The following is a 27,976-nucleotide window of genomic DNA, read 5'->3' as shown; positions in this document are numbered from 1 at the left end:
TGTAGGCCTACATGTTTTTAATCAACGATCATTTTCACCATGAAAATCATATTTTATGCAACACAGGAAAATGATATAAGACTTTGGTCTTGTTTATTCAGCAACTTCTTTTCCCTGTAAGAAGAAAGAAAGGAATGGATCAGTATTAACAAAGAACAATATATACTCGATATATTCAAAAGTATGTGGACACTCCATTTCATGAAGCTCCTGACGAACAGTTCTTGTTCTGATGTTTCTTCCAGAGGCAGTTTGGAACTTGGTAGTGAGTGTTGCAACCGAAGACAGAATATTTTTTTACACGCTACGTGTGAGCTTGTGGCCTACCACTTCGCGGCTTGTTGCTCTTAGATGTTTCCACCTCACAGCACTTACAGTTTTTTAAATTGTATTATTTTTACCCCTTTTTTCTCCACAATTTCATGGTCTCCAATCACTGCAACTCCTGTACGGACTCGGGAGAGGCAAAGGTCGAGAGCCATGCGTCCTCCAAAACACTACCCAGCCTAGCCACACTGCTTCCTGACACAATGCACATCCAACCCGGAAGCCAGCTTCACCAATGTGTCGGAGGAAACACCGTACACCTGGCGACCTGGTCAGCGTGCACTGCACCCGGCCCGCCACAGGAGTCGCTAGTGCACGATGAGACAAGGATTTCCTTGCCAGCCAAATCCTCCCTAACCCGGACGATGCTGGGCCAATTGTGAGTCACCCCATGGACCTCCCGGTCACGGCTGGCTGGACTCAAACCCAGAATCTCTGGTGGCACAGCTAGTACTGCGATGCAGTGCCTGAGACAGAGCCTGGGCTCAAACCCAGAATCTCTGGTGGCACTGCGATGCAGTGCCTTAGACCACTGCGCCACCCAGGAGGCCAACAGAACTTGCAGTTGACCGGGGAAGCTCTAGCAGGGCAGACATTTTAGAAATGACTTGTTGGAAAATTGGCATGTTTGTCTATGGAGATGGCATGGCTTTGTGCACGGATTTTATACACCTGGCAGCAACTGGTGTGGCAGAAATAACAAAATCCACTAATTTGAAGGGGTGTCCACATACTTTTGTGTATATAGTGTATCTTAAATATGTTTAATTGAGTGTAAGAGGATTTATTGACTTCTGTGAAGACTGAATCATAGGTGGTGTTGATGTGGCCATATCTGAGCATGAGTCAGATGTAGGTTTAGTAGCAGCTTTGTACCTTTCCAGTGTCGCGGGTCTTGGCTCTGAGCTTGTTGACTTGAGTCTCAGCGATGTCAGCACGCTCCTCAGCCTCCTCCAGTTCATGCTGAACCTTCCGGAACTTAGACATGTGGCCGTTGGCTTGTTCCTCCTGTGTGAGGAACAGAGAGGGAGAGCACAACATCAGCATTCAAAGTTTGAAGCTTCAGGTAGCAAATTAATATTATTATTTGTTTTAAGCTATTTAAAAAAAAAAAAAAATATTGACAGATTTAGGATTGCACTGTATATAGGGAGATAGATGATACAGCTCAGTAAGTGGGTGGCATAACTGGGCATCAAACCACTGCCTCCAGTGCCTATTGTCAGCGTGCACTGCGCCCGGCCCGCCACTTACAAAGTGGTATTAAAATGGTTTAATTTTTTTTATTATTATTGTCAACGATCTACACAAAATTGTCTGGAACATATGCAAAACCATATGGAGTATGTTTTTTTTCTTCAGTTGAACTGGTAACATTTTGATTTGTTTTCATTATGTGGTGTGATTTCTCATTACATTATTTATGGAGAAATATTCTTCAAACTGTCTTGGAAGGGATCATCATGTAAGTGTTAATCAATTGTACATAAAACTGGCAAATATATGAATTATTGTTGATTCCAAATGAATGAAATAATTGCGTTTGGGGGTATATTTTGTAAATGAACTTTTATGAGTATATATTTGATTATATATGTGATGGAACATCTTTTAAGAATTATTGAAAAATAAAACACTATATCTTGACTAGATAAGTATTCACTCCCCTGAGTCAATACATGCTATAAACTAATTAATTTGGCAACAATTACAATTAGAGTATTTTTTGGCTACCCATATGTCTATAAGAGCTTTGCACATCTGAATTGTGCAATATTTACCTATTATTCTTGAAAAGATGATTCAAGCTCTGTCAATTTGGTTGTTGATCATTGCTAGACAGCCATTTTCAAGTCTCACAATAGATTTTTAAGCAAATATATGTCAAAACTGTAACTAGGCCGCTCAGGAATGTTCACTGTCTTCTTGGTAAGCGACTCCAGTGTAGATTTGACCTTATGTTTTAGGTTGTCTTGCTGAAAGGTAAATTTGTCTCCCAGTGTCTGGTGGAAAGCAGGACTGAATCAGGTTTTCCCTCTATGATTGTGCCTGTGCTTAGCTCCATTCCATTTTTTTCCCCCTGAAAAACTCCCTCGCCCTTGTCGATGACAAGCATACCAATAACATGATGCAGCCACCATCATACTTGAAAATATGGAGAGTGGTACTCAGTGATGTGTTGGGTTTTATTTGCCCCAAACCTAACACTTTTTATTCTGGAAAGAAAGTTTATTCCTTTGCCACATTTTTTGCAGTTTTACTTTAGTGCCTTTGTTGCAAACAGGATGCAGGTTTAGGAATATTCTATACAGGCTTCCCTCTTTTCACTCTGTCAATTAGATTCGTATTGTGGATTAACTACAATGTTTTTGATCCATCCTCAGTTTTCTCCTATCACAGCCATTAAACTCTGTAACTGTTTTAAAATCACCATTGGCCTCATGATGATATCCCTGAGCGGTTTCCTTCCTCTTCGGCAACTGAGTTAAGAAGGATGCCTTTATCTTTGTATTGACTGGGTGTATTGATACACCATACAAATTATATAATCATTTGTAAGCTTTCCAATGATACCATGTTTTCCAATGAGGATGGTAGTGGGGTCAAAATAGGTCAACTTTGAATACCTCTGTCTCCACAATGATTTGACATTCAGTTCCAAAAGTAACTTTCTAACCACTTCTACCATGGGCAAATATGTATGGCAAGTTATGTTCAAATCAAAAGGTGATTGAAATCAAATGGAACGACCCAGGAAGAACTGTGCAGATATGAAGTTTAAAGGATTAAAACTGATGGACATTTTACCGTAATTCTCTTACCAAACTTTGCATTTGCACAGTTTTTCCAGTAAATGTGTAATTTTTTATTTTTATTGTGTAAATTGTTAAAAATAGTAATTGTGCATAGAGTTGTATGCTATGTTAAACTTTATAAAAATGGTTTTTGTTTGGCATTTTAAAGTAAAAAAAAATCGGACTCAGCTTAATTACATATTTTCTTTTCACTTTGACATTATGTAGAGTTTGTGACCTCCCCTAAAAAAAATAACTATTTCAATCTAACTTTGTAACCCAACAAAATGTGGAAAAAAATCCAAGGGGGGTGAATACTTATAAAAGGTTGTATGTGACCAGCACGACCACTAGACTAGTCTCCCTCCTTCAAGTTGGTAAAACGTAGACATAGGAGTAACTCAGAAATGTGCATAATTTCTTCAGCAATTACTTGCACTATCAATTGAGTCATTGGTGGCTGATGTGCAGTAGCAACTTACTTCAACTTGTAATGTCTACTAGGGAAATAATGTGATTTTGAATGTGTGCTTCGAGAGTATTTGACTTGCTCACCGCTTCCTCAGCCTGTCTCTTGTAGGCTTTCACTTTCATCTGCAGCTTATCTACCAGGTCCTGAAGTCTGACAACGTTCTTCTTATCCTCCTCAGTCTGTGGGAGAAGATCAAATAATCAATGCCCCATAGTTGTATGCACAAACCTGTCTTCGTTAGTGTCAAGTGTGTGAAGAAGGCACTTTCTCTTACCTGGTAAGTGAGCTCCTTGACTCTGCGCTCATACTTGCGGACTCCCTTGACTGCATCTGCACCTCTTCTCTGCTCAGCCTCCACCTCATTCTCGAGCTCACGCACCTTTGTGGAATAAATTAATGTAGGCATTTGTTTTTGGGGGTGAAATCAGATATAACAAATCTTTGTTTAACAGAGGTATATTCTTCTACTCAGTCAAGGAGGCAAAATTATTGTCTGTTCCTAAGTACTTCTACAATTTTAATTGAAGGGGTCTGTAATGATAACAGATTTTCATTATCTAGGTGGGTTATTGACAGAAAGTCATTACACAATGCTCCTGTGTATTTTTACAGTGCATTCAGAAAGTATTCAGACCTTTTCCCTTTTTCCACATTTAGTTACGTTACAGCCTTATTTTCTCCTCATCAATCTACACACAATACCGCATAATGACATCACAATACCCCATAATGACGTCACAATACCCCATAATGACATCACAATACCCCATAATGACAAAGTGAAAACAGGTTATTTGAATTGTAAATGTATTAAAAAGCTAAACACAAATATCTTATTTACTTAAGTATTCAGATCCTTCGCTATAAGACTCGGAATTGAGCTCAGTTGCATCCTCTTTCCATTGATCATCCTTGAGATGTTTCTATATCTTGATTGGAGTCCACCTGTGGTAAATTCAATTGATTGGACATGATTTGGAAAGGCATACACCTGTCTATATAAGGTCCAACAATTGGCAGTGCCATGAGATTCTCTGGTCTGATGAAACCAAGATTGAACTCTTTGGCCTGAATGGCAAGCATCACATCTGGAGGAAAACTGGCACCATCCCTACGGTGAAGCATGGTGGTGGCAGCATCATGATGTGGAAATGTTTTTCAGCGGCAGGGACTGGGAGTCAGGATTGAGGGAAAGATGAATGCAGCAAAGTACAGAGAAATCCTTGATGAAAACCTTCTCCAGAGCGCTCGGGACTTCCAAAAGGACTTCCAAAGGGACAACGACCCTAAGCACACAGCCAAGACTACGCAGGCGAGGCTTCGGGACAAGTCTCTGAATATCCTTGAGTGGCCCAGCCAGAGTCCGGACTTGAACCCGATCGAACATCTCTGGAGAGACCTGAAAGCTGTACAGCGACGCTCCCCATCCGACCAGACAGAGCTTGAGAGGATCTGCAGAGAAGAATGGGAGAAACTCCCCAAATACATATGTGCCAAGTTGTAGAGTCATACCCAAGAAGACCAGAGTCTGTAATCGCTGCCAAAGGTGCTTCAACAAAGTACTGAGTAAAAGGTCTGAATACTTATGGAAAGGTGATATTTCATTTTTTGTTATTTATAATAAATTAGCAAGCATTTCTAAAAACCTGTTTTTGCTCTGTCATTATGGGGTATTGTGTGTAGATTGATTATGAAGAAAACAATGTAATCCATTTTAGAATAAGGATGTAACGTAACAACATGTTGAAAAAGTCACAATACTTTCCGAATGCACCATTCTAGCCATTACAAAATTATCCAAAGGAGGTGTGACGACAATGTGATTTCAAAGTATGGCTACGCAAGACTTAATCCACCCTAATCCACCCTGCTGTTAACTCACCCTAGACTCCAGTTTCTGGAGCTGCTTCTTGCCTCCCTTCATGGCCAGATTCTCAGCCTCATCCAGGCGGTGCTGCAGGTCCTTGACTGTGACCTCCAGGTTCTTCTTCATCCTCTCCAGGTGAGAGCTGGTGTCCTGCTCCTTCTTCAGCTCCTCAGCCATCATGGCCGCCTGCAATAGTAGTTTGTTTAATTTATGCACCAATTGGCACCAATCATAACGTCCCTCTGATATCTTTGTTGTTGTAAACCAGCCCAGCTACCATTGGCCCTTGGTGACAAATCAAGTGATTGTAATTCAATAGATCATAAGGACTCACGTCAGTGATGGCTTTCTTGGCCTTCTCCTCTGCGTTCCTAGCCTCCTGGACGATGTCCTCCACCTCTCCCTGCACCTGCACCAGGTCAGTCTCCAGCTTCTTCTTGGTGTTCAGAAGGCTGGTGTTCTGGAGGATGAAACAAGACCATTTGTTTGAATCTCAAAACAACTTACAAGTCACAAGCCAGACAAGATATGCTTGGTTGAATTTAATGAGAAATGGCTTAGAGCCGTACCTGGGAGTGCAGCAGTCCAACGCGCTCGCTGGCGTCTACCAGCTCAGTCTCAGCCACTTTGCGACCTCTCTCAGTCTGCTCCAGAGCAACTCTCAGCTCCTCAATTTCAGCTATCATCAGACCGTTCCTGCGCTCCACCATGGCTACCTGCTCCTTCATGTCCTCTGAGGCACGGACAGCGTCATCAAGGTGCAATTGGGCATCCTGAGGTTCAAAATGACATAGGTTCATTAGGACTTGTGGAAGTAGAGGCGATAGGATTGGTGATAGAACTGTTCATTGGTAAGAATTTCCCCAATATCCCTACCTTTTCTACGGTATATTACACTATTCAATTCCTCTGTTCTATTCTTTTCTACAGATTCACAAACAAATCCCACCCCATGTTCAGATGTTTGAGCCTGAGGGCCTTGTCCCTTTACCTTGAGCAGTCCTTGGACGTTTCTCAGCTGTTTCTGGGCCTCGGCGGCCTGCCTGTTGGAGTGGCTCAGCTGGACCTCCATCTCGTTCAGGTCTCCCTCCATCTTCTTCTTCACCCTCAGGGCGTCATTCCTGCTCCTAACCTCAGAGTCCAGGGTGCTCTGCATGGAGTCAATCATCCTCTGGCTGTTCCTCTTGATCTGCTCCATCTCCTCGTCTTTCTCAGCGATCTTCCTGTCCACCTCACCCTTGATCTGGTTCAGCTCCAGCTGCACACGCAGAATCTTGGATTCCTCGTGCTCCAGTGTTCCCTGGACAAGGAGAAGCAGTCGGGTAAATTGTGTTCAACACATTTAGTTGTGTATAACACAAGGAACTAAATATATATAACTATGATAAACTCCAATACAAGGAGCATTGGAATATAGCTGGCATTGGCTATTGTTACACTACTTTTCTCATCAAACAGCGGCAGTTTGTACCTCAGCCTCCTCCAGAGCAGTCTGGATCTCAGACTTCTCTATCTCCACGGTCTTCTTGGCCTTCTCCAACTCATGGATGCTCTTGCCAGTCTCTCCGATCTGCTCAGTCAGATCAGAGATCTCCTCTGCACACACAAACACAGGAGCAGTTTAGACTTGGGAGATTTTCAGTGGATATCGCCAGTGCACTCAAGTTGACATTGAATCATAACAATTCATTCATTATTTACTCAGTAGTTCATATGGTCTTGCAAATCGAATTGCTCCTGCTTCCTTGGGTTTTTCAAAGGAGTAACGATTACAAGTTAAAAAAATGATATTTTATACCGTTCTAAAATGGTGTAATAGAAATGTTGATGGTTACAGTTTCCTAAATGTTCAAAACCCTAGTCAAACATGAGCCAAGTAAAACTGCTGTCAAATGCTCACGTTGCAGGTTCTTGTTCTCTCTCTTCAGAGTCTCCAGATGATCCAGAGCCTCCTCGTAGGAGTTCTTCATCTTGAAGAGTTCAGTGCTCATTGAGCGAGCCTCCTTCTGAGCTCCTTCCAGCTCAGCCTGGCTCTCTTCATACTTCTGTTTCCACTCTGCCAGGACCTAGGGAAATCCATGGGATTTTCATTAGAAGGGATTGATGAAGAGTTTTGAATCCGAAATATGCGACATTTAATCAACAATTAATCATATAGCAGAACATAGGATAAGGTTTATTTATTTGTACCTTGTCAAAGTTCCTCTGCTTCTTGTCTAGGTTGGCGGCCATTGCGTTGGCTCTCTCAACGTCAATCATGAGGTCCTCCACCTCTCCCTGCAGTCTCTGCTTGGTCTTCTCCAGTGAGGCGCACTTGGAGTTGGTTGCCTCAATAGTCTCCTCAGCGTCCTGCAGACGCTGGGCCAGCTTCTTTCTTTTGGACGACAGAAGGTGTAGAAATGTTACAATACATATGGACCCTCACCATCCACACCCTATATTTGAGTTTTTGCTGTTGGGTGTGACTTACTTGGCCTCCTCCAGCTCCTCTGTGCGCTGGATGGCATCAGTTTCATACTTAGTCCTCCACTGAGCCACCTCACTGTTCGCTTTGGACATGCCACGCTGCAGCTCTGCTTTGGCCTCCTGCTCCTCCTCAAACTGCTCTCTCAGGAGGTCACAGTCATGGCGTGCAGACTGGACACCGTGGGCCAGGGCGTTTTTAGCCTGTGAGAGAGGAAGAGAAAGACAAAGAGATATTAGAGAGATAGTAAAACAAATGACAGTAGAAGTCTCTGAGGGTGGCGTAGTCACCGTCTATATGAAGATATGGCTATAAACTCTGTGGTCGGTGGTATCCATTTTGTGTCCCTTACCTTGACCTCCTCCTCAATCTGCCTCTTCAGCTCCTCAACCTGTTGAATGAAGGCCTGTTTTCCTCTGGTCAGCTGAGACACCAGGGCTTCCTTCTCCTCCAGCTGGCGTCCAAACTCACCTGCAGGGATAGAGGGACATCTTGTTAATGGGGTCTCTGACTCTTAAGATTGAAAATGTATTTTTAGGTATCGCAGGGCAATGTTATGTGGTGAATATTACTCTAGAAACTATTGTGGACTGGACTCTCTGGATATAGCCCCCTATACATGTTATTGTGTTTTACTGAAGGAAAGCATTTGCTTGTTATTCATTGTTGATGATGGTACCATTTTCTGTCAGGAGTCTGGCCCTCTGTCCACTGATGTCGTTAATCTGGCGAGAATTCTCATCATTCTTAGTCTTGAGCTCACTCAGCTGGTCCTCAAGAGTACGACACAACTTCTCCAGATTGCCCTGTTAGTGAAACATGTTCCATCATTACTTTATATATGAGACTCCTGTCAGCTGCAGTTCTCTGGAATGGTAGTGTAGTTGACCCTACTCAACACTGCTTGATCAAAACAACACTACTCACCTTAGCCTTGGCGATGGCCTCCATGTTGCTGGAGAGGTCATCAATCTCCATCTTGTACTCGCTCTTCTCCTTCTCTAGCTTCTGCTTGACACGCTGCAGGTTGTCGATCTGCTCCCCGAGCTCAGCCACACTGTCGGCCTGCTTCTTGCGCAGAGCGGCGGCTGTGGCCTCATGCTGCAAAGTGGACTCTTCAAGATCACGACGCAGCTTCTGGAACTCAGCCTCACGCTTCTTGTTCATCTCAATCTGAGCAGCAGTGGCGCCTCCGGCCTCCTCCAGCCTCTCGCTGATCTCCTCAAGTTCCCTGGAGAGATCGGCCCTCTGCTTCTCAACCTTAGCCCTGGCAGCACGCTCAGCCTCAATTTCCTCCTCCAGCTCCTCAATACGGGCCTAGAACAGGGGGCAGGAGCATGAGGAATGAACACTACAATGCAGTTGAAACAATTGAATATGTTCATACTAAGCCAGTTCCAATAATATATTCAGTAGAAACTTGCCCATGCAGGAACCAAAACCACAATGATAAAAAGCACCATATTTACAATGGTACGAAGCAGCGGTAAGAAGCACCATCTTCCATCCTACTGAGCCATCAGAAGCCACCAGCAAAGATGTGTGCTACCAGAATAATTGTTTTCAGGAAATGAAGGAACCGATTCAGGTGTTGGCTTTCCTGTACTGGAGCTTAGATCCTGTACTGTACCTGGAGTTCCTTGATCTTCTTCTGCAACTGAGCTCCCAGAGACTGTTCATCCTCAACCTTGCTGAGGAGCTGGCTGGTCTCAAACTCCTTTCTAAGAAACACAAACACGTAGATTGCAGAGTTTTGGTTCGATATTGTAAAGACAGAGTATCATACCATTCAGTTTCCTGTTAAGAATCACATGCAAATGGTCATTCATAATTACAAGAATTATTCAAGAACAACCATTATTTTGATCAATATGGCAGGTAATACTGTTGTCATTTGTTTGTGTTTACTTCTTGATTTTCTCATCAGCTTGCTGCTTGTCATTCTCCAGGTCCATTATGGACTCCTGGGCCAGTTTCAGATCTCCCTCCAGCTTTCTCTTGGCTCTCTCAAGGTCCATACGGAGCTTCTTTTCTTGCTCCAGAGAGCCCTCAAGCTATAAGATATAAACACAATGTTAAAATCTTAACAACTTAAGGTAATATCATCTCACATACTATCATGGCCAAAATGTCAAAATTCTCTCACGTCGTCCACTTGCTGTTCCAGTTTGGTCTTGGCCTTGGTCAGAGTGTTGACTTTGTCCTCCTCTGACTGCAGGTCGTCCAATGTCTGCTGGTGGGCCTCTTGGAGGGCTTTCTTCTCCTTGGTCAGCTTGGCAACACTCTCATCCAAAGACGCCATCTCCTCTGTCAGGTTTTTAACCTGAAAACGGCCACAACAAAATTTGTCTTTCGTCTCTTCACCATGAAGTGGACATTTACAGTAGTTTGATGTACAGGTAACTGCCAAAAAAGAAAACACCAACATAGGGTGTTTGGCCATCACGAGCTGCCAAAACAGCTTCAATGCTCTTTGACATAGATTCTACAAGTGTCTGTAACTCTATTGGAGGGATGTAATACCATTCTTCCATGAGAAATTTCATAATTTAGTGTTTTGTTGATGGTTGTGGAAAATGTTGTCTCAGGCACCACACCAAAATCTCCTATAAGTGTTCAATTCGGTTGAGATCTGGGCACTGAGATATTCAAACACATACACAGACCCTTTAAAAAAAACATGCTCCTTTGAGACTCCTCTTTCAAAGTCACTGAGATCTCTTCTAACCGTGGTAGCCAAAATAATTGACTACTGTACATTTTTATACATGACAGTAAGCATGATGGGATGTTAATTGCTTCATTATTTCATGAACCAAACGTGTGTCGAAGCACCTGCTTTCAATATACTTTGTATCCCTCATTCACTTGTGTTTTATTTTGTCAATGACCTGTATATGGCATTAATTTCATTCAGATTAGAAATGTCAACAAATACTGTACTTATATATTCAACCAGTGTACATCATGCCAGTGCACTGAATGGAATTCATAAAGAAAGGGGGAACATGCAATGAATGTGGGGAGTACTCTGGAATTCCATTTCTGTTAAGCTATGTTTTGAGGTGATTATTGTTTGATGGTTAGACTGTCTCTGGTAAAAACACGAGACCTTGTTTTCAGTGGCGTGCTTCTCCTTCTCCACTTTGGCTAGGGTGAGCTCCAGGTCATCAATGTCCTTCTTCAGCTCAGAGCACTCGTCTTCCAGCTTCCTCTTCTTGGCAGTCAACTCAGCATTCATCTCCTCCTCATCCTCCAGCCTCTCAGTCGTCTCTTTGAGTTTGGCCTCCAGCTGGATCTTGCTCTTGATGAGCCCCTCGCACCTTTCCTCTGCATCGTTCAGATTCTCTGATTCCTGGTTTCAGAACAGGAGAAAAAAATCAGAGGCCTCACTTTGTGTATCAAAATATAGACTTAATTTAGTCAGAGATCAGAGCAAATCAATATAAATGGATTAAATATATTTATGGGCTATAAAAATGTGTGAGTTAGCCACATACTTCATTCACAGTGTGTTTGTAAATGTTCCCTTTGAGGGTTGTTGCTCACTCACAGATGTGACTTGGAGTGCCAGGTCGTTTTTCTCTTGTAGCAGGGACACCATCTTCTCCTCCAACTCCTTCTTCTTGGCCAGAGCTTTGGCCAGGTCTGTCTTCATCTTCTCATAGTTCTCCTTCATGTTGGCCAGCTCCTTCTCAGTCTCAGCGCTCTTCAGCAGTGGCTTGATCTTGAAGTACAACTTCATCCATGGCCAGGTTTTCACATTCATGAATGAGCGGATGTTGTACTGGATGGAGAAGATGGCCTCTCTGGTCGACAGAAAGGATAGAGTGGCATGGTGAGTGACATGCTTAATAAAGCTACATTCCGGGGAGTCAAAGAATAAAAAAATATAGCCCCGTCCCACTTTTGGTATACAGTTGAGGAATGGGGCTAGAGAATTGTAACCAGGCATGATAATGGAAGGCTTTTCACTTTAAAATGTACACCAAACAAAAACCATTGATTTCAAAGTTTACCAAACCAAACAACTCTATACACAAGGACACATTTTACAAAAACACTTTCACAGGAAGAACTGTGCAGATACAAAGTTAGTTAACAGAATGAAACTAAAGGAGATTTTACTGTAATTCTATTAACAAACTTTGCATCGGCACAGTTTTTCCAGTACATTTAACATGTTTTATTTGCTGTAAACATTCTTGAAAGCATAGATTTGTATGGTTTGTTAAACTTTGAGATAAACGTTTTTTGTTTGGCATACATTTTAAAGTGAAAAGTTGGAGTCTCCGTTTCCAAGGAATTGCCCAACCCCTCTTAAATTCATAGACAGCGTTCTCGATGCAAGGACTGACAGGTTATGCTAAGTTCATGAGGCACTTTGTATTCTTAAGAAATTAATATGTTAACCTGTTGGGGCTAGGGGGCAGTATTTGCACGGCCGGATAAAAAACATACCCGATTTAAACTGGTTACTACTCTTGCCCAGAAATGAGAATATGCATATAATTAGTAGATTTGGATAGAAAACACTCTAAAGTTTCTAAAACTGTTTGAATGGTGTCTGTGAGTATAACAGAACTCATATGTCAGGCCAAAACCTGAGAAGATTCCATACAGGAAGTGCCCTGTCTGACAATTTGTTCTCCTTCTAGGGCATCTCTATCAAAAATACAGCATCTCTGCTGTAACGTGACATTTTCTAAGGCTTCCATTGGCTCTAGGAAGGCACCAGAAAGTGGAATGAGAGCTCTCCAGTCTCTGGGCGAAAAACAGCAGGAGTTTTTGTGAGTGGTACTGCTGAGAACAATGACACTGGAGCGCGCGTGCATGAGACGACTCCATGTTTTTCTTTCAGTGTTTGAATGAATACAACGTCGCCCGGTTGGAATATTATCGCTATTTTACGAGGAAAATAGCATAACAATTTATTTTAAACAGCGTTTGACATGCTTCGAAGTACGGTAATGGAATATTTTGACATTTTTTGTCACGAAATGCGCCCGCGCGTCACCCTTCGGATAGTGACCTCAACGCAGGAACAAAACGGAGCTATTTGGATATAACTATGGATTATTTCGAACCAAAACAACATTTGTTGTTGAAGTAGAAGTCCTGGGAGTGCATTCTGACGAAGAACAGCAAAGATAATCCAATTTCTCTTATAGTAAATCTGAGTTTGGTGAAGGCCAAACTTGGTGGGTGTCAAATTAGCTAGCCGTGATGGCCGGGCTATCTACTCAGAATATTGCAAAATGTGCTTTCGCCGAAAAGTTATTTTAAAATCTGACATAGCGATTGCATAAAGGAGTTCTGTATCTATAATTCTTAAAATAATTGTTATGTATTTTGTGAACGTTAATCGTGAGTAATGTAGTAAATTCACCGGAAGTTTGCGGTGGGTATGCTAGTTCTGAACATCACATGCTAATGTAAAAAGCAGTTTTTTGATATAAATATGAACTTGATTGAACAAAACATGCATGTATTGTATAACATAATGTCCTAGGAGTGTCATCTGATGAAGATCATCAAAGGTTAGTGCTGCATTTAGCTGTGGTTTTGGTTTTTGTGACATGTATGCTTGCTTTGAAAATGGCTGTGTGATTATTTTTGGCAGGGTACCTCCTGACATGATCTAATGTTTTGCTTTCGCTGTAAAGCCTTTTTGAAATTGGACAATGTGGTTAGATTAATGAGAGTCTTGTCTTTAAAATGGTGTAAAATAGTCATATGTTTGAGAAATTGAAGTTATAGCATTTATGAGGTATTTGTATTTTGCGCCACGCAATTCCACTGGCTGTTGACTAGGGTGGGACGCTTGCGCCCAGGGAGGTTAATATCCCAAATGTAAAGGACAATTGAACAGCTTTCCAAACTTACTTTCACATTCTTATCAACTCACATCATATACAGTATATAATCATAATGAATTACATACAGGTGGTTCACAGAAAGCTTTGCCAAGATGTCTACTATTTCTCACCTCCTCTCCATCATCTTGGTGAACTCTTTCCTCATGAGGAATCCACGGCTGAGAGCCTGGACCATGCCGACCAGAGCTGCTAGCTTCTCATCTCTCATCTCCTCCAGGACACCCAGCAGACCGGCTTTGAAGAACACCTGAAACAGGTAAACATTGTCAATGGAACCACAGTGGTAACAGATAGAAAAGGTTGAATCAAAAGAGGGGAACAACACCACTAGACTGATTTAGTTTCTCTTCTATATTATTAGTAATGTTTGACTTTGAAAAACAAGACAAAAACAGTACAAAGTTTTTCCACCTTTATACTCCATTAGTTACATTGGTGTTTACATTTTTGTAGTTGTGTTTTGTTGTCAGCCATGGCTGGGTGTATTTGACTGACCTTAGTGTGTCCAAATTTATAATCATCGTGATTTATATCAATGGAACCAAGCAGCTTCTCAGAAGCCTTCTTGTTGTCCATGAACTGGCCCTCAGGGATGACACTGGCATTCAGTACTTTATACCTGAATGAGGAGACATTTTTAACATGTGTCAGGTTGTAACAGGTTGGTTAAATGACGTAAAAGGTAAGCCTCAGGGCACTTGTCCGGGACAAGTACATTTTTTGGGGGACAAGCAGATTATAGATTTAAGTTGTCAGAATGGAGAATTAAAAAAGATCACAATATCAAACATTTAGGCTACTCAGATAGAATTAGATTGAATGCAGATGCGATTTGTTGCGCACACTGAGGTATATGGGTTGCGCACTAAGAGCATCCAGTTGGGCTATATCAGCTCCTGGTACGGCAAACGTACCGTCTGCAACTGCACCGCCCACAACCGCAGGGCTCTCCAGAGGGTGCTGGGATCTGCCCAACGCATCACCAGGGGGCACCCTGCCTCCTAATCACTGCCTCCTAATCACTGTCTCCTAATCACTGTCTCCTAACCACTGCCTCTTAATCATTGCCTCCTAATCTTACCATGTATTAATGTCAATTGTCATGTCTGATATCCTAAAAAAAAGTTCCACTGGCAATACTGTATGAATGCAAATGGCAACACGCAGTTGATACGGGTGTGCAGTAACCAGTGCGGCATACCACTGTTTTTCTCTCAAGTGCTAAAAATTGGGTTTTGAGAAATTATTCTGACACCGTTGGAAAGCTGGGCTCTCCTCTATTCAATACTGGCAATGTTATTCTGACAGCGTAACAAATATATTATTAGAAAAGCCTAATGGACAAGTAACTCCTATGCTGTCAAGATCTCCACTAAAATAAATGAATATTTTAGCCTTACAAATAGATACAAATGTCTTAGTTAGCTACCTTGTTTTGAAGTCACCCACCTAAGCCATTTGATCCCTGCTTAATTGAATGAGGGAATTATTTAAAACATGTATTTTATAAAGATGTAAGAAGTATTTGGTTGTAATTGTATGTTACAGGGTGGACAACCATCCTCCAGGAGAGTTACTGGGGGTGCAGGGTGGCCGACCATCCTCCTGGAGAGTTACTGGGGTGCAGGGTGGTCAACCATCCTCCTGGAGAGTTACTGGGGGTGCAGGGTGGCCAACCATCCTACAGGAGAGTTACTGGGTGACCAGACTTTTGCTCCAGTTCTGCTCTAACACACCACATTGTAAATAATCAGCTGCTCAACAGGACCTTGATAAGCCGACTCGGGTGTGTTTGAGCAGGGTTTGATCAAAAGCCTGCACACGCAGTAGCTCTCCATATTGAGGGCTGACCACATGTGTTTCCTATCAGTTGTTGTGGGTTAAGTGCCTTGCTCATGGCCACATTGCCAGGAGATATAATACATGGGATCAGAGACCAGCAGTGGTAATAATGCAGTGGTTCCTTGCATCATCATACAACACAACTTTCAGTGCTTCCTTGCATCATCATACAACACAACTTCCAGTCACCTTTTTTGGCCCATGGCTTTACAGACCTTTTTTTAAGTGACTTGAGTTTTTTGGATAAATAAAAATCAGTCCTGCTTGTCCGAAGTAGGATAAGTTAATGTCAATCCCTGAGCCTATTCTGATGCTGGGAAACCCTTGGAGCAGAAATGTCTGTGTGTGTGTGTGTGTGTGTGCATTAGTGTTTGTATGCATGTACCTCTGCTTGAAGTCAGCGTAGATGATTCTGCTGGGGAAGCCCTTTCTGCAGATCCTGATACCCTCCAGAACACCATTACACCTGAGCTGGTGGATAACCAGGAAGTTCTCCATCAGACCTGGAAAAACAAACCAAGTCTCTTTTAATATTCATAAACAGGTTAAAGATTCAGATGGTTAAGGTTAGTGATACTGTACTGATAAGATGCCCTATTTAAGTCAATAAACACCTGGAGTCTTTGACTCGTTGGGGATCAGGCAGCGCACAAAGTGAGGATGAGTGCTCCTCAAGTTGGTCATCAGCTTGCCCAAGTTCTCCTGTAAGAGGGATACAAACCATTTTCTCAGAAAATCATTTATCATCATCAAGGCTCCTTTTGAAGGACTGAATATACACATTTCAAAAGCTCACCCTGAACTGGGAGGACACAGTCTGCATGGAACCACCCTTCTTCTTGCCTCCTTTCTTGGTTGTATCTGTTAAAATGAGGGGAAAGTAAAAGATAACTATAAACTCGATAAACACTCTTATCTGAATAACCCTGAGAAATAGTGATACATTCAAAGTCAAATCAAATTGTATTTGTCACATGCTTCGTAAACAACAGTTGTAGACAAACAGTGAATCCTTCCCAACAATGCAGAGAGAAAAATATAGAAAAAATAACGTGTAAAAAATACACAATGAGTAACAGTAACTTGGCTATATACACAGGGTACCAGTACTGAGTCCATGTGCAGGGGTACAAGGTCATTGAGGTAGATATGTACATATAGTCAGTCAATATAAACGTAATAATACTGAATTCCCCCTCGACCACACCCACAAATTGGGGAAAACAAACATTCTTTCCCATTGATCCCTGGTGTAAAATCTTTTGTTATACAGAAATAACAAAACATGCCGAAAAGCTTCCTGTGTTGTAACCAGGTCAAAAATCCAGACCTGGATGGTTCACAATGATCAAACACGGAAATAGATCCTGCAAGAAGAGCCCTGTGGTTTCTGGCTATACGGTGTGGGAAATGTGGGGACCTGGTGTCCAACTAGGCTACACGTAGCTTTATGTGTGGAAAACATTTCATCACCCGTAAGACATTTCACTTGTTTAGTAAAGTCTTGTTTTGTAACATCACTCACTACCAGAGACTGTATAGTCTGTTTGTATTGTTGGTCTAGGTTGGTAGCTGACTAGCACCCACTCACTCATGTGGCTGCTAGCAATGTCATGAAAGAGGCATGAGGTAAGCCCTACAATATTACCTTATTTTAAGTAGTGAGAACACTCTGGAGCATGTTGTACTTTGGCATAAATGTTGTTTTGTAATTGACTAAAACAAGCAGACAAAAAGTACATTTTGTTTGAAAAAGGCCAAGTATTTACTTTGAGCCAATGGGGTAACCTAGGTAACCACATGTTGTTTTCCCCACAGGCGGGTGGGGCGGTGACGTTCTATCTAATACCGCCTGGGTCTATAGTTATGGTAAAGTGGCTAGGCAGCGGGATAGATAATAAACATAACTAACTTCCTTCTTACTGGACACAGAGACATAGAAATGGTATCCACAAGTTCATCTGACTTTGGGGAAGTATATAAAGGGTATCATTGCCAAAATCCTGAAATAACCCTTTATGGAAAATGTGGGTCTGAGTTGTAACTGGTGCTTAGTTAAATCTTTTGACGTGATGCTAGTCTTACCCTCAGGTGGGGCAGCAGGGTACAGGGCAGCCAACAGTTTGACTGAGGCCTTCCCGTACATCAGAATAACTGATTCGTTCAGAGGGTCCTTGTTCTTCTCCAGCCAGCCAGTGATGTTGTAGTCCACAGTGCCGGCGTAGTGTACCAGGGAGAAGTGGGCCTCTGCCTTGCCTTTGGCAGGTTTGGGCTTCTCATACGCCTTGGTTTTGCCAAGATGCTGGTCGTTCAACTTGTTCTTGAAGGTAGTGTCTGAAGCCTTGGGGAACATGCACTCCTCTTCAAGGATGGAGAAGATGCCCAATGGCTTTACGAAAAGAGATTTAAGAGACATTTATTCCTTTAGTAAACATGCTATTTTAGGATTCTATTCCTTTAGTCACATAATAGGAGACATATTGACTTCTCAATGTTCAGATACGTTGTACCACCGTGATAATATATCACACATCACTCGCTATGAGCTTTGCTGTTGTGGTACATTGTAATCCACACAGACAGTTTACCTTCTCAATAAGCTCAATGCAGGCAGCCAAGTCCATGCCAAAGTCAATGAATTCCCAGACGATTCCCTCCTTCTTGTACTCCTCTTGTTCCAGGACGAACATGGTGTGGTTGAAAAACTGTTGCAGTTTCTCATTGGTGAAGTTGATGCACAGCTGCTCCATGCTGTTGTACTGTTGAAGGAATTTCAAAAGGGATATTTTCATCATACAAGGCTGTAATCCCTCTCAATCACAACTAATTGTCTTGTTCTGGTCTCATACTCACATCAAAGATCTCAAATCCGGCAATGTCCAGCACACCGATATAGAACTGCCTTGGATTCTTGGTGTCCAACATCTCGTTGATACGGATGACCATCCACAAGAACATCCTCTCATAGATGGACTTGGCCAGAGCCATGACTGCATTATAAACCTGCAATGATAATACCTCATATTAATACATGGGATATTGACCATGTCTAGTGATGAGGTGATAAGTGCTTGGAAAAACAAAAGTACTGTTACAAAAAAAAGCTATGCACTTGTCCCCAACAGAATTCCGGTGCTCAGAAAGTGGTTGATGCTGGTTTGACCACCTTACCTGAGGCACAGTCTGTCCCTTGGTCACATACTCGTTGCCAACCTTCACTCTGGGGTAGCACAGACATTTCAGCAACTCAGCTGAGTTCAGGCCCAGCAGGTAGCCTATTTTATCAGCCACTGGAGAGAGAACCAACATCAACATACTCAGGCACTCAAGATCGCTTGTTTCTGATGTTACACTGACAAAATAGTTTGCCCAACTCTTTTGTAGGATAGGTTTTGATTTTCATCCTCATCCCTTGTTTCAAATCATTTGTGGAGGTTGGAATTTGGTCTCCATCATGTATCTCCTACCTGACTTTCATGTGGTACTGTCTGTCTTACCGTTTCTATTTCTATTTTGCGGAATGGGACTAATGCATTACACATTGTACAGTTGAATTCGGAAGTTTACATACACCTCAGCCAAATACATTTAAACTCAGTTTTTCACATTTCCTGACATTTATTCCTAGTAAAAATTCCCTGTCTTAGGTCATTTAGGATCACCACTTTATTTTAAGAATGTGAAATGTCAGAATAATAGTAGAGAATGATTTATTTCAGCTTTTATTTCTTTCATCACATTCCCAGTGGGTCATAAGTTTACATACCCTCAATTAGTATTTGGTAGCATTGCCTTTAAATTGTTTAACTTCGGTCAAATGTTTCGGGTAGCCTTCCACAAGCTTCCCACAATATGTTGGGTGAATTTTGGCCCATACCTCCTGACAGAGCTGGTGTAACTGGGTCAGATTTGTAGGCCTCCTTGCTCAAACACATTTTTTCAGTTCTGCCCATACATTTTCTAGAGGATTGAGGTCAGGGCTTTGTGATGGCCACTCCAATACCTTGACTTCGTTGTCCTTAAGCCATTTTGCCACAACTTTGGAAGTATGCTTGGGGTCATTGTCCATTTAGAAGACCCATTTGCGTCCAAGCTTTAACTTCCTGACTGATGTCTTGCGATGTTGCTTCAATATATCCACATAATTGTCCACCCTCATGATGCCATCTATTTTGTGAGGTGCACCAGTCCCTCCTGCAGCAAAGCACCCCCACAACATGATGCTGCCACCCCCGTGCTTCACAGCTGGGAAGGTGTTCTTCGGCTTGCAAGCCTCCCACTTTTTCCTCCAAACATAACGATGGTCATTATGGCCAAACAGTTTTATTTTTGTTTCATCAGACCAGAGGGCATTTCTCCAAAAAGTATGATCTTTGTCCCCATGTGCAGTTGCAAACCATAGTCTGGCTTTTTTATGGCGGTTTTGGAGCAGTGGCTTCTTCCTTGCAGAGCGGCCTTTTAGGTTATGTCGATATAAGACTTGTTTTACTGTGGATATGGATACTTTTGTACCCGTTTCCTCCAGCATCTTCACAAGGTCCTTTGCTATTGTTCTGGGATTGATTTGCGCTTTTCACACCAAAGTACTTTCAACTCTAGGAGACGGAACGCGTCTCCTTCCTGAGCGGTATGACGGCTGCATGGTCCCATGGTGTTAATACTTGCGTACTATTGTTTGTTCAGATGAACGTGTTACCTTCAGGCATTTGGAAATTGCTCCCAAGGATGAACCAGAGTTGTGGAGGTCTACACATTTTTCCGAGGTCTTGGCTGATTTGTTTTGATTTTCCCATGATGTCAAGCAGAGGCACTGGGTTTGAAGGTAGGCCTTGAAATACATCCACAGGTGCACATCACAGTGCATTACTTAATAGCTCTTTCCCATGAAAGATCTGTAAAGACCAGACACATGCCTTGTTATCTTGGATGTACTCATTGTAATACTATTAATAGTGCGGACTATGATTTATTTTAGAGATGGGTGGATGGATGGATGGATGGATGGATGGATGGATGGATGGATGGAGGGAGGGAATCTACTGTTTTCTCATGTATGTTAGTTTGCTGGGAATTTCATTAGCCTCCAATGGAAAATGTTCCAAAATGAAATTCATGATGATGCTATGAATGCAATAATGTTGCAGGAGTATGATACATCCACAGGTGCACATCCAATTGACTCAAATTATGTCAATTAGCCAATCAGTAGCTTCTAAAGCAATGACATCATGTTCTGGAATTTTCCAAGCTGTTTAAAGGTACTGTCAACTTAGTGTATGTAAACTTCTGACCCACTGGAATTGTAAAAAAGTAAGTGAAATAATCTGTCTGTAAACAATTGTTGGAAAAATGACTTGTGTCATGCACAAAGTAGATGTCCTAACCGACTTGCCAAGACTAGTTTGTTAACAAGAAATTTGTGGAGTGGTTGAAAAACAAGTTTTAATGACTCCAACCTAAGTGTATGTAAACTTCCGACTTCAACTGTATATCTATGAGTGTGACTCACCCTCTGTGCCGTCTGGCTCGGCCTGCTCCTCACGCTGCTTCTGCTTGAATTTCAAGTTGCCATGGTGCATTACAGCTCCTGTCAGCTTGTAGATGGCCATCTTCTCATCATTAGTGAAGCCCAGGATTGTAATGGCATCCTGGAATTAGAGAGGAAGTACAACAGTGATGAAGTCAACAGTAGTTTGCTCAGTTACAGTATACTACAGTTCAGTGCTCACTCCAGAACAAACGGGATGGAGAGAATTGACTGGCTTCTCTGTTCCACATGATTACTTTTGGCCAACACTATTGTGTGGCAGCACAAAAGCAGTTTTACACAGTTCCACAGGACATTTAGTGGCACTCTCTTGTGGATGTCTTACATGTACCTAAAGGTGAAGTGTGGAGGCATGACGAGTGCCTTGAGACACATGTCTAACTAACTCAAAGGTGCCCATCTGTCACCGAGTTGGAATTGCACAATGTTCCTACCCGTTCCATGTCTAGAGTTTGGTATAACTCACGTCTGTGGCATCCAGCTCTTCCTTGTCGTTGATGCTGGCCACAGTGATCTGACCCTGGCTGATCATGGGATAGTCGTAGGGGTTTGTGGTGATGAGCGTCATTTCTGTGGACAATGGAGAACGGCTTCTCAGTTAAATCTCCTAGAATTCCACTGTCCTACCTTTACAGTATCTCACCCTCCTTTACTCAGTAGATGGACTCAAGAATATATGTAGTATATAATAAATAGCATCGAAAGACTGGACTGAGGCTCCTAGAGTAGTGCATCACAGTGCATTACTTAATAGCTCTTTCCCATGAAAGATCTGTAAAGACCAGACACATGCCTTGTTATCTTGGATGTACTCATTGTAATAGTATTAATAGTGCGGACTATGATTTATTTTAGAGAAATGTCTAAAATATTCATCATCTCAGCATCTTCCTTCCTCAACATCTTAACATAAAATGAAGCACCACCTCAACATCAACAAAAAATGAAATTGGCGTGTTTGTTTTGTAGTTAAAAAGGAGGAAGACAAGTGTCTCCAATTACATCATCGATGTGCGTCATGTGATTTTAATCTACTAGTTGTCTACTAATTGGTTGATGATGTCATTTGAAACACTTCCTCTATATTGTTTACTACAAAACACAGTAATGCACAATTTTCACATAATGTTGATGTTGGGGTGATGCTGGAGAAGATTTCCCAGATGGGGATGGGGATAATTTCCCCCTAACCTCTACTTTGCCTTACCAACTAGCTCAGGCTTGTGGCCTGTCATCATCTGGTAGAAGATGTGGTAGCCTCTCTCATCGGGCAGCTGGAAGGAGACTCTGGACTTCTCCAGCAGGTCTGAGAGACAACGAGAGAGACAGAGTGAAACAGAGAGTGCGAGACAGAGAGAGAGAGAGAGAAAGAAAGAGAGAACATGAGAACATTACGTGTGATGATATGATCTCCCCAAAATATTCTGTGTGAATTAAAGAAAGCATTGAGAAACAATCATAACCAACTCACAGGTCTCAATATCAGCTTTAGCCAGTTTGCCTGCTTGGAAGTGAATCCTGATGAATTTACCCTGAGGTAGAGCATGGGGGTTAGAAATATGTCCACAAAATAATTCAAATATTTTACTTTGAGAGACCACTTCAAATGTTAGTTTGTTGGACTGTTATAACTATAAGGAACTACAGATTTTTTTTTCCCAATGTAAGGTCACTTCCACAGTATGTCCTTCATACTTACAAAGCGAGATGAGTTGTCGTTCCTCACTGTCTTGGCATTACCATAAGACTCCAGCAGAGGGTTAGCTGCAATGATCTGATCCTCAAGAGACCCCTGATTGAGAAAAACACAAGTTGCTTAGAAACTGGCAAACCCTTTCTTGAAACGGGATTCACCGCTGCAAAAACAGTTTACACAGCCCACCAAACTGAAAAGGCACAACCCACCTGCATTTTGCTGGGGTCTACTTCCTTCTTGGCACCAGATACTGCAATGGTGGCAAAGTACTGGATGACACGCTTGGTGTTGACAGTCTTTCCTGCACCGGATTCTCCACTGGTTAATATGACAGAGAAAGAGAGGTTTTAGTCACAGATTGTGTCAGATTGGCTTTCACTAAGAAATAGCATTGAAAAATACACTGTTGACCTGTTTTGTAACAGAAGTAAATAATTAACAAATATTCCCACTCATTGATGTATTATTGCACATAGACGTATCTGGGGTCATTCCTAATGTCATGTATTTTATAAAAACTTACGTAATCAGGACGGACTGGTTCTCCTTATCTGTAACCAAAAAACATTTTGCTTATCATACTCCTGCAACATTATTGCATTCATAGCATCATCATGAATTTCATTTTGGAACATTTTCCATTGGAGGCTAATGAAATTCCCAGCAAACTAACATACATGAGAAAACAGTAGATTCCCTCCCTCCATCCATCCACCCACCCACCCACCCATCCATCCATCCATCCATGAGATCTCGTACCAATCATCATGAACTGAAAGGCGTTGTCAGAGACGGAGAAGATATGGGGTGGAGCCTCCATCCTCTTCTTCCCTCTGTAGGCGTTGACAACCTCTTCGTCGTACACGGGGAGCCACTTGTAGGGGTTCACCGTGGCACAGAAGAGCCCAGAGTAGGTCTGGATGAAAGGGATTCAATTGAATTCAGGGATTAGTAAATCAGAATGACTTTTACCTGGATTTATGTGAGGATGTGGGTGTACTTTGGTATACTTATGTTGGTCTACTGTATTGGCATGTATTCTACCATTTAATTTACAGTTCCAAAAGTATTGGGACAGTGACAAGTCTTTTGTTGTTTTGGCTCTGTACTCCAGTACTTTGGATTTGAAATGATACAATGACAATGAGATTAAAGAGCAGACTGTCAATTTATCATATCCCCAAGACATTCTAACCTCTCACCATTACAATAACAGGCGAGGTTAGCATACCCCCAAGACATGCTAACCCCTCACCATTACAATAACAGGGGAGGTTAGCATATCCCCAAGACATGCTAACCTCTCACCATTACAATAACAGGGGAGGTTAGCATATCCCCAAGACATGCTAACCCCTCACCATTACAATAACAGGGGAGGTTAGCATACCCCCAAGACATGCTAACCTCTCACCATTACAATAACAGGGGAGGTTAGCATACCCCCAAGACATGCTAACCTCTCACCATTACAATAACAGGCGAGGTTAGCAGTTTTTGGGGAGTGTGTGATATTTGTGCATCTGTAACTTTCTCACTCATCATTATTCACGATTTATTCAAGATTATCCGTAATCATAGTAGAATCCACGTTAATGTAGAAGTATTTAGAAACATATTCAAATCTTATTTACAATAAAAGTGACTCCAAAATGATACAATACATTATTTACCATTCTTTTTTTGGGGGGGGGCACAAAATAATCTGAAACATAACCAAAACAAACAGCATCCAACAACAAGGTTGATTTAATCATAGCACGCTAAGAATATGGGACCAAATACTTAACTTTTTACTACTTTAATATACATAAATGAATTTGTCCCAATAGTTTTGGTCCCCTAAAATGGGGGGACTATGTACAAAAAGTGCTGTAATTTCCAAACGTTTTACCCGATATGGATGAAAATACACTCAAATTAAAGCGGACAGTCTGCACTTTAACGTCATAGTCATTTTGTCATTTCAAATCTCAAAAATGAGTCACTGTCCCAATACTTTTGGAGCTCACTGTATGTGTAGTACTGTATGTGTGTATTTCTTATGTTCATGTATGTGTAGTACTGGAAGTGTATATGTCTTATGTTCATTTATTGTATGTGTAGTACTGGAAGTGTGTATTTCTTATGTTGATGTATGTGTGTATATGTTTATGCAGGTTCTTACATAAATCATCCATGCTGCATAACGCTCTTTGAGGTTATACAACACCGAGGCTTCATTCAGGTAGGTCATCATGGCCATGTCCTCAATCTTGTCGTACTTAGGGGGGTTCATCTGATAGATGTCTGCTTCTTTGAACTCTTTTCCTTCCTGAAACAGTCAGAAATCTACATTACACACAGATCAAACTGGACACTGGCTTTTTGCTCCTTAATTAGTTCAAATGCATACTGCCATTTAATCCAACTACTCTGTTATCACCCATTGACACATACATGGTTATTCTTGACTAATCAATATCAATAATTCATGCCATTTTTAAATAGCAGTAAGAAAATGGTGTGCTTGAAGGTTATATTCTGTTTATACAAAAAAAATACTAATCTGTCTTTTGTTAATGATTTTCATATTGTTTGTTTTTGATCATTTTTTCAAGAAATAGAGTAATTGCACAAGCTTTAACTTGAATACTTTGCAGATCAGACTTACCTCCTTAGTCCCGTCAGGTTTCGTGACTGTCACAGTACACTTTCCCTCTTTCCTGGCAGTGACCAAACCCTTTAGGTACAGCTCCTTGACATCTGTCACATAGCAGGCGTTCTTTGAATCAAAAGGTGCGGCTTGTGCCTCCATCCTCTCCCTCTCAGGCTTACGAAGGTACAAGGCAGCCTTGCCGTAGATTTGCATCTCCGCGTCCGTACTCATGGTGACGGATTACTAGGAAAGAGATGAAACAAGAAACTAGAGTGACTCTGTGGTGCTTCCTCCACAGTCAACAGAGTTGGATGAGCGGTACCTCTCACAGAATATTTTCATCATTTTTATATGAAGACTCAAACCATGTCTCACCTTCTTTTTCCCTGCCTACAGATGAAGTTGTACTTCTTGGAGAACCCTGTGAAACATTAGAATGTGAATTCTAAAGCCTTATCATTTAGCCCCTGAAGGTCTAGAAAACATTTTGAATGGCATCATTCAACCCAAATCATTACAACCATGTCCAATTCAACTACAGGTGCAACTGGTAACTTTTAAATTTTCCTGGTTGCAACTCACTTTACTAGACATTCTGTCAAGAATTCAAATAAATACCCCCGAAAAACCAGTTACATTCTAGAACACCCCCTCAATTTACAAACAAGTGCAGGAGCACCACTTTTGACTGTGAATTAAAGTGACAGATTTTAAGTAAAACATCTATTTTTTTACATTTTAAATCAATGCCACTTCAATGCATTTTGTCAATATTACAAGAGACAGTCAAAACATTTCTTTATGTAAAACTCAATTCAGACAGTGCAGTTAGCTACTACCTCAGATGCTGAGCGCAAAGATGAGACAAATATACAAATCTTAGGAGGTAGAGAGAGAGTCTTACCACAGAGGAAGAAGGTATCTGACTTATGGATGCTGGGGCCTCAGCCTCCTTATATCTGGTTGAAAGTGCCAACCAAGCAAAAGTTAATTATGGACCACCCTGGTGAAGGAAATGGATTGGATGAGAGACCTCTGTGTGTCTGTGTCTCACTAGCCCCTCCCACTTCAAGGAGCATCACACTCCTTATTCTTTTACCATTGATATGTTCTAGGCTATTCTGAGACATTCATTAAGGAGCGTCAGGTAACCTACTGCAGGAATGTCGACAAATGGCATGTCTTTTTGTGCGCAATTACACTGGTCACTCGAAACGTTTCTAAAGTATAAATAGCCCTCACTTTAGGTTATGTAACAATACTTAACTAATGTTTAGTAAATGGTTTTATAACGACCTATATTAAACATCTTACAAATCATTATGACATACTATAAGAGTTAAGTGTTTATAAATGCGTGAATAAGTAGCTTATTAACATGTACAAATGTGGGAGTAATGATTAATAAATGATGAATAAACTATTTATAATCCATTATAAATGCTTTATTACAAGGTGTTATTATAAAGTGCTACCCAATAATCTTATCCACTCATATTGCTGACAGCAATATAGCTGCCTCAAACTTTTATTACACTCTGTGGTAAACCGCATAGCAGCTGAGCTGGCTTCAATACAACTGATATAACATGAATACGGAATAGTTACAATAAAGTAATTTATTCCTATTCGTTTACATTATATGTTAATTAATCCTTTACTAAAGCTGATATGCATAGGCTTGTGGCAGTAATGCTAGTCTCCGGTAAGTTTAATTAACATGTTACAATAGCATCAAATTGCTCAGGTGTGGATCCACACCTGGGTTCAAATAGAATTTGCTTGAGCCTGCCTTGAGTGTCAGATGGGTGGGGTTTGCACTTTTGGGACTCTTCCATTGGTTTCATTGCACTTTTGGGACTATTCCATTGGTTTCATTGCGCCTGGAAAGTTAAATCAAGCTAATTTAGCTCAAAAATGTGAAATGTACAATTTAAACCTTGGTCGACCTTGAGCAAGGTATTTAACCCCTAACGTGCTACAAGAGTAAAGCTCTGTGGCTGACCCTGTGCTGCTGTACGTACTAAACTTCTACACATGAATAGAATACAGAGATTTAGTTTAGAACATGGCCTACCGCTTGTATGTAAATATCAGACTGGGAAGAATTGACGTTCGATCTCCTGCTATCAACAAGCATTACATGTTATTGGCATGTAAATTCAACCAACCAATCATAAACATTAGATTACTGAATTGGCAAGTAGAAGCATAAACAACCCTGTTACACTGCCCACTAGCCTTTTGAGTGAACAGTGTGTCAGGGTGCTTGGGGATTGTGACAGTAAAAATACACATTTTCATTGTAAAATTGATAAATATGAATGATGTTGAACACGTGTTTTGAATGCTGCTATGAATGATTTCTAACAACACTTCTTTAAATTGTTTCACCAAAGTGTTGTCAAAGCTTCATGTGTAACCCTTTCAAATGATACCAATAGAAAC

The 27,976-nt window shown here is 41.5% G+C and overlaps 1 protein-coding gene across 1 annotated transcript; it reads right to left on the bottom strand.

Moving 5' to 3' along the window:
* LOC106569812 (myosin heavy chain, fast skeletal muscle) lies at nucleotides 1–26,482 on the bottom strand. The gene is made up of 41 exons (XM_082961027.1): nucleotides 26,433–26,482; nucleotides 25,904–25,949; nucleotides 25,544–25,771; nucleotides 25,058–25,204; nucleotides 23,650–23,806; nucleotides 23,414–23,441; nucleotides 23,100–23,208; nucleotides 22,894–22,986; nucleotides 22,666–22,726; nucleotides 22,402–22,500; nucleotides 21,661–21,764; nucleotides 21,156–21,294; nucleotides 18,818–18,936; nucleotides 18,500–18,649; nucleotides 18,235–18,405; nucleotides 17,732–18,035; nucleotides 16,443–16,507; nucleotides 16,261–16,348; nucleotides 16,032–16,149; nucleotides 14,300–14,423; nucleotides 13,915–14,051; nucleotides 11,479–11,734; nucleotides 11,038–11,280; nucleotides 10,072–10,248; nucleotides 9,834–9,979; nucleotides 9,556–9,646; nucleotides 8,853–9,242; nucleotides 8,605–8,731; nucleotides 8,278–8,396; nucleotides 7,932–8,128; nucleotides 7,652–7,835; nucleotides 7,362–7,527; nucleotides 6,933–7,057; nucleotides 6,453–6,761; nucleotides 6,031–6,234; nucleotides 5,796–5,921; nucleotides 5,477–5,647; nucleotides 3,869–3,973; nucleotides 3,678–3,773; nucleotides 1,204–1,335; nucleotides 1–114 (listed from the first exon to the last, which is right to left on the bottom strand). Exons 3-41 carry the CDS (start codon nucleotides 25,757–25,759, stop codon nucleotides 94–96), a joined length of 5,814 nt encoding a protein of 1,937 aa, XP_082817153.1. The 5' UTR covers nucleotides 25,760–25,771; nucleotides 25,904–25,949; nucleotides 26,433–26,482; the 3' UTR covers nucleotides 1–93.
* Nucleotides 26,483–27,976: the final 1,494 nt, after the last annotated feature.

Source organism: Salmo salar, chromosome 14 (genome assembly GCF_965601325.2).
Source record: "Salmo salar chromosome 14, fSalSal1, whole genome shotgun sequence".
Classification (NCBI taxonomy): Eukaryota; Metazoa; Chordata; class Actinopteri; order Salmoniformes; family Salmonidae; genus Salmo; species Salmo salar.
Note: the sequence above shows the minus strand (reverse complement) of the source record. Positions and strands in the feature narration are given on the sequence as shown.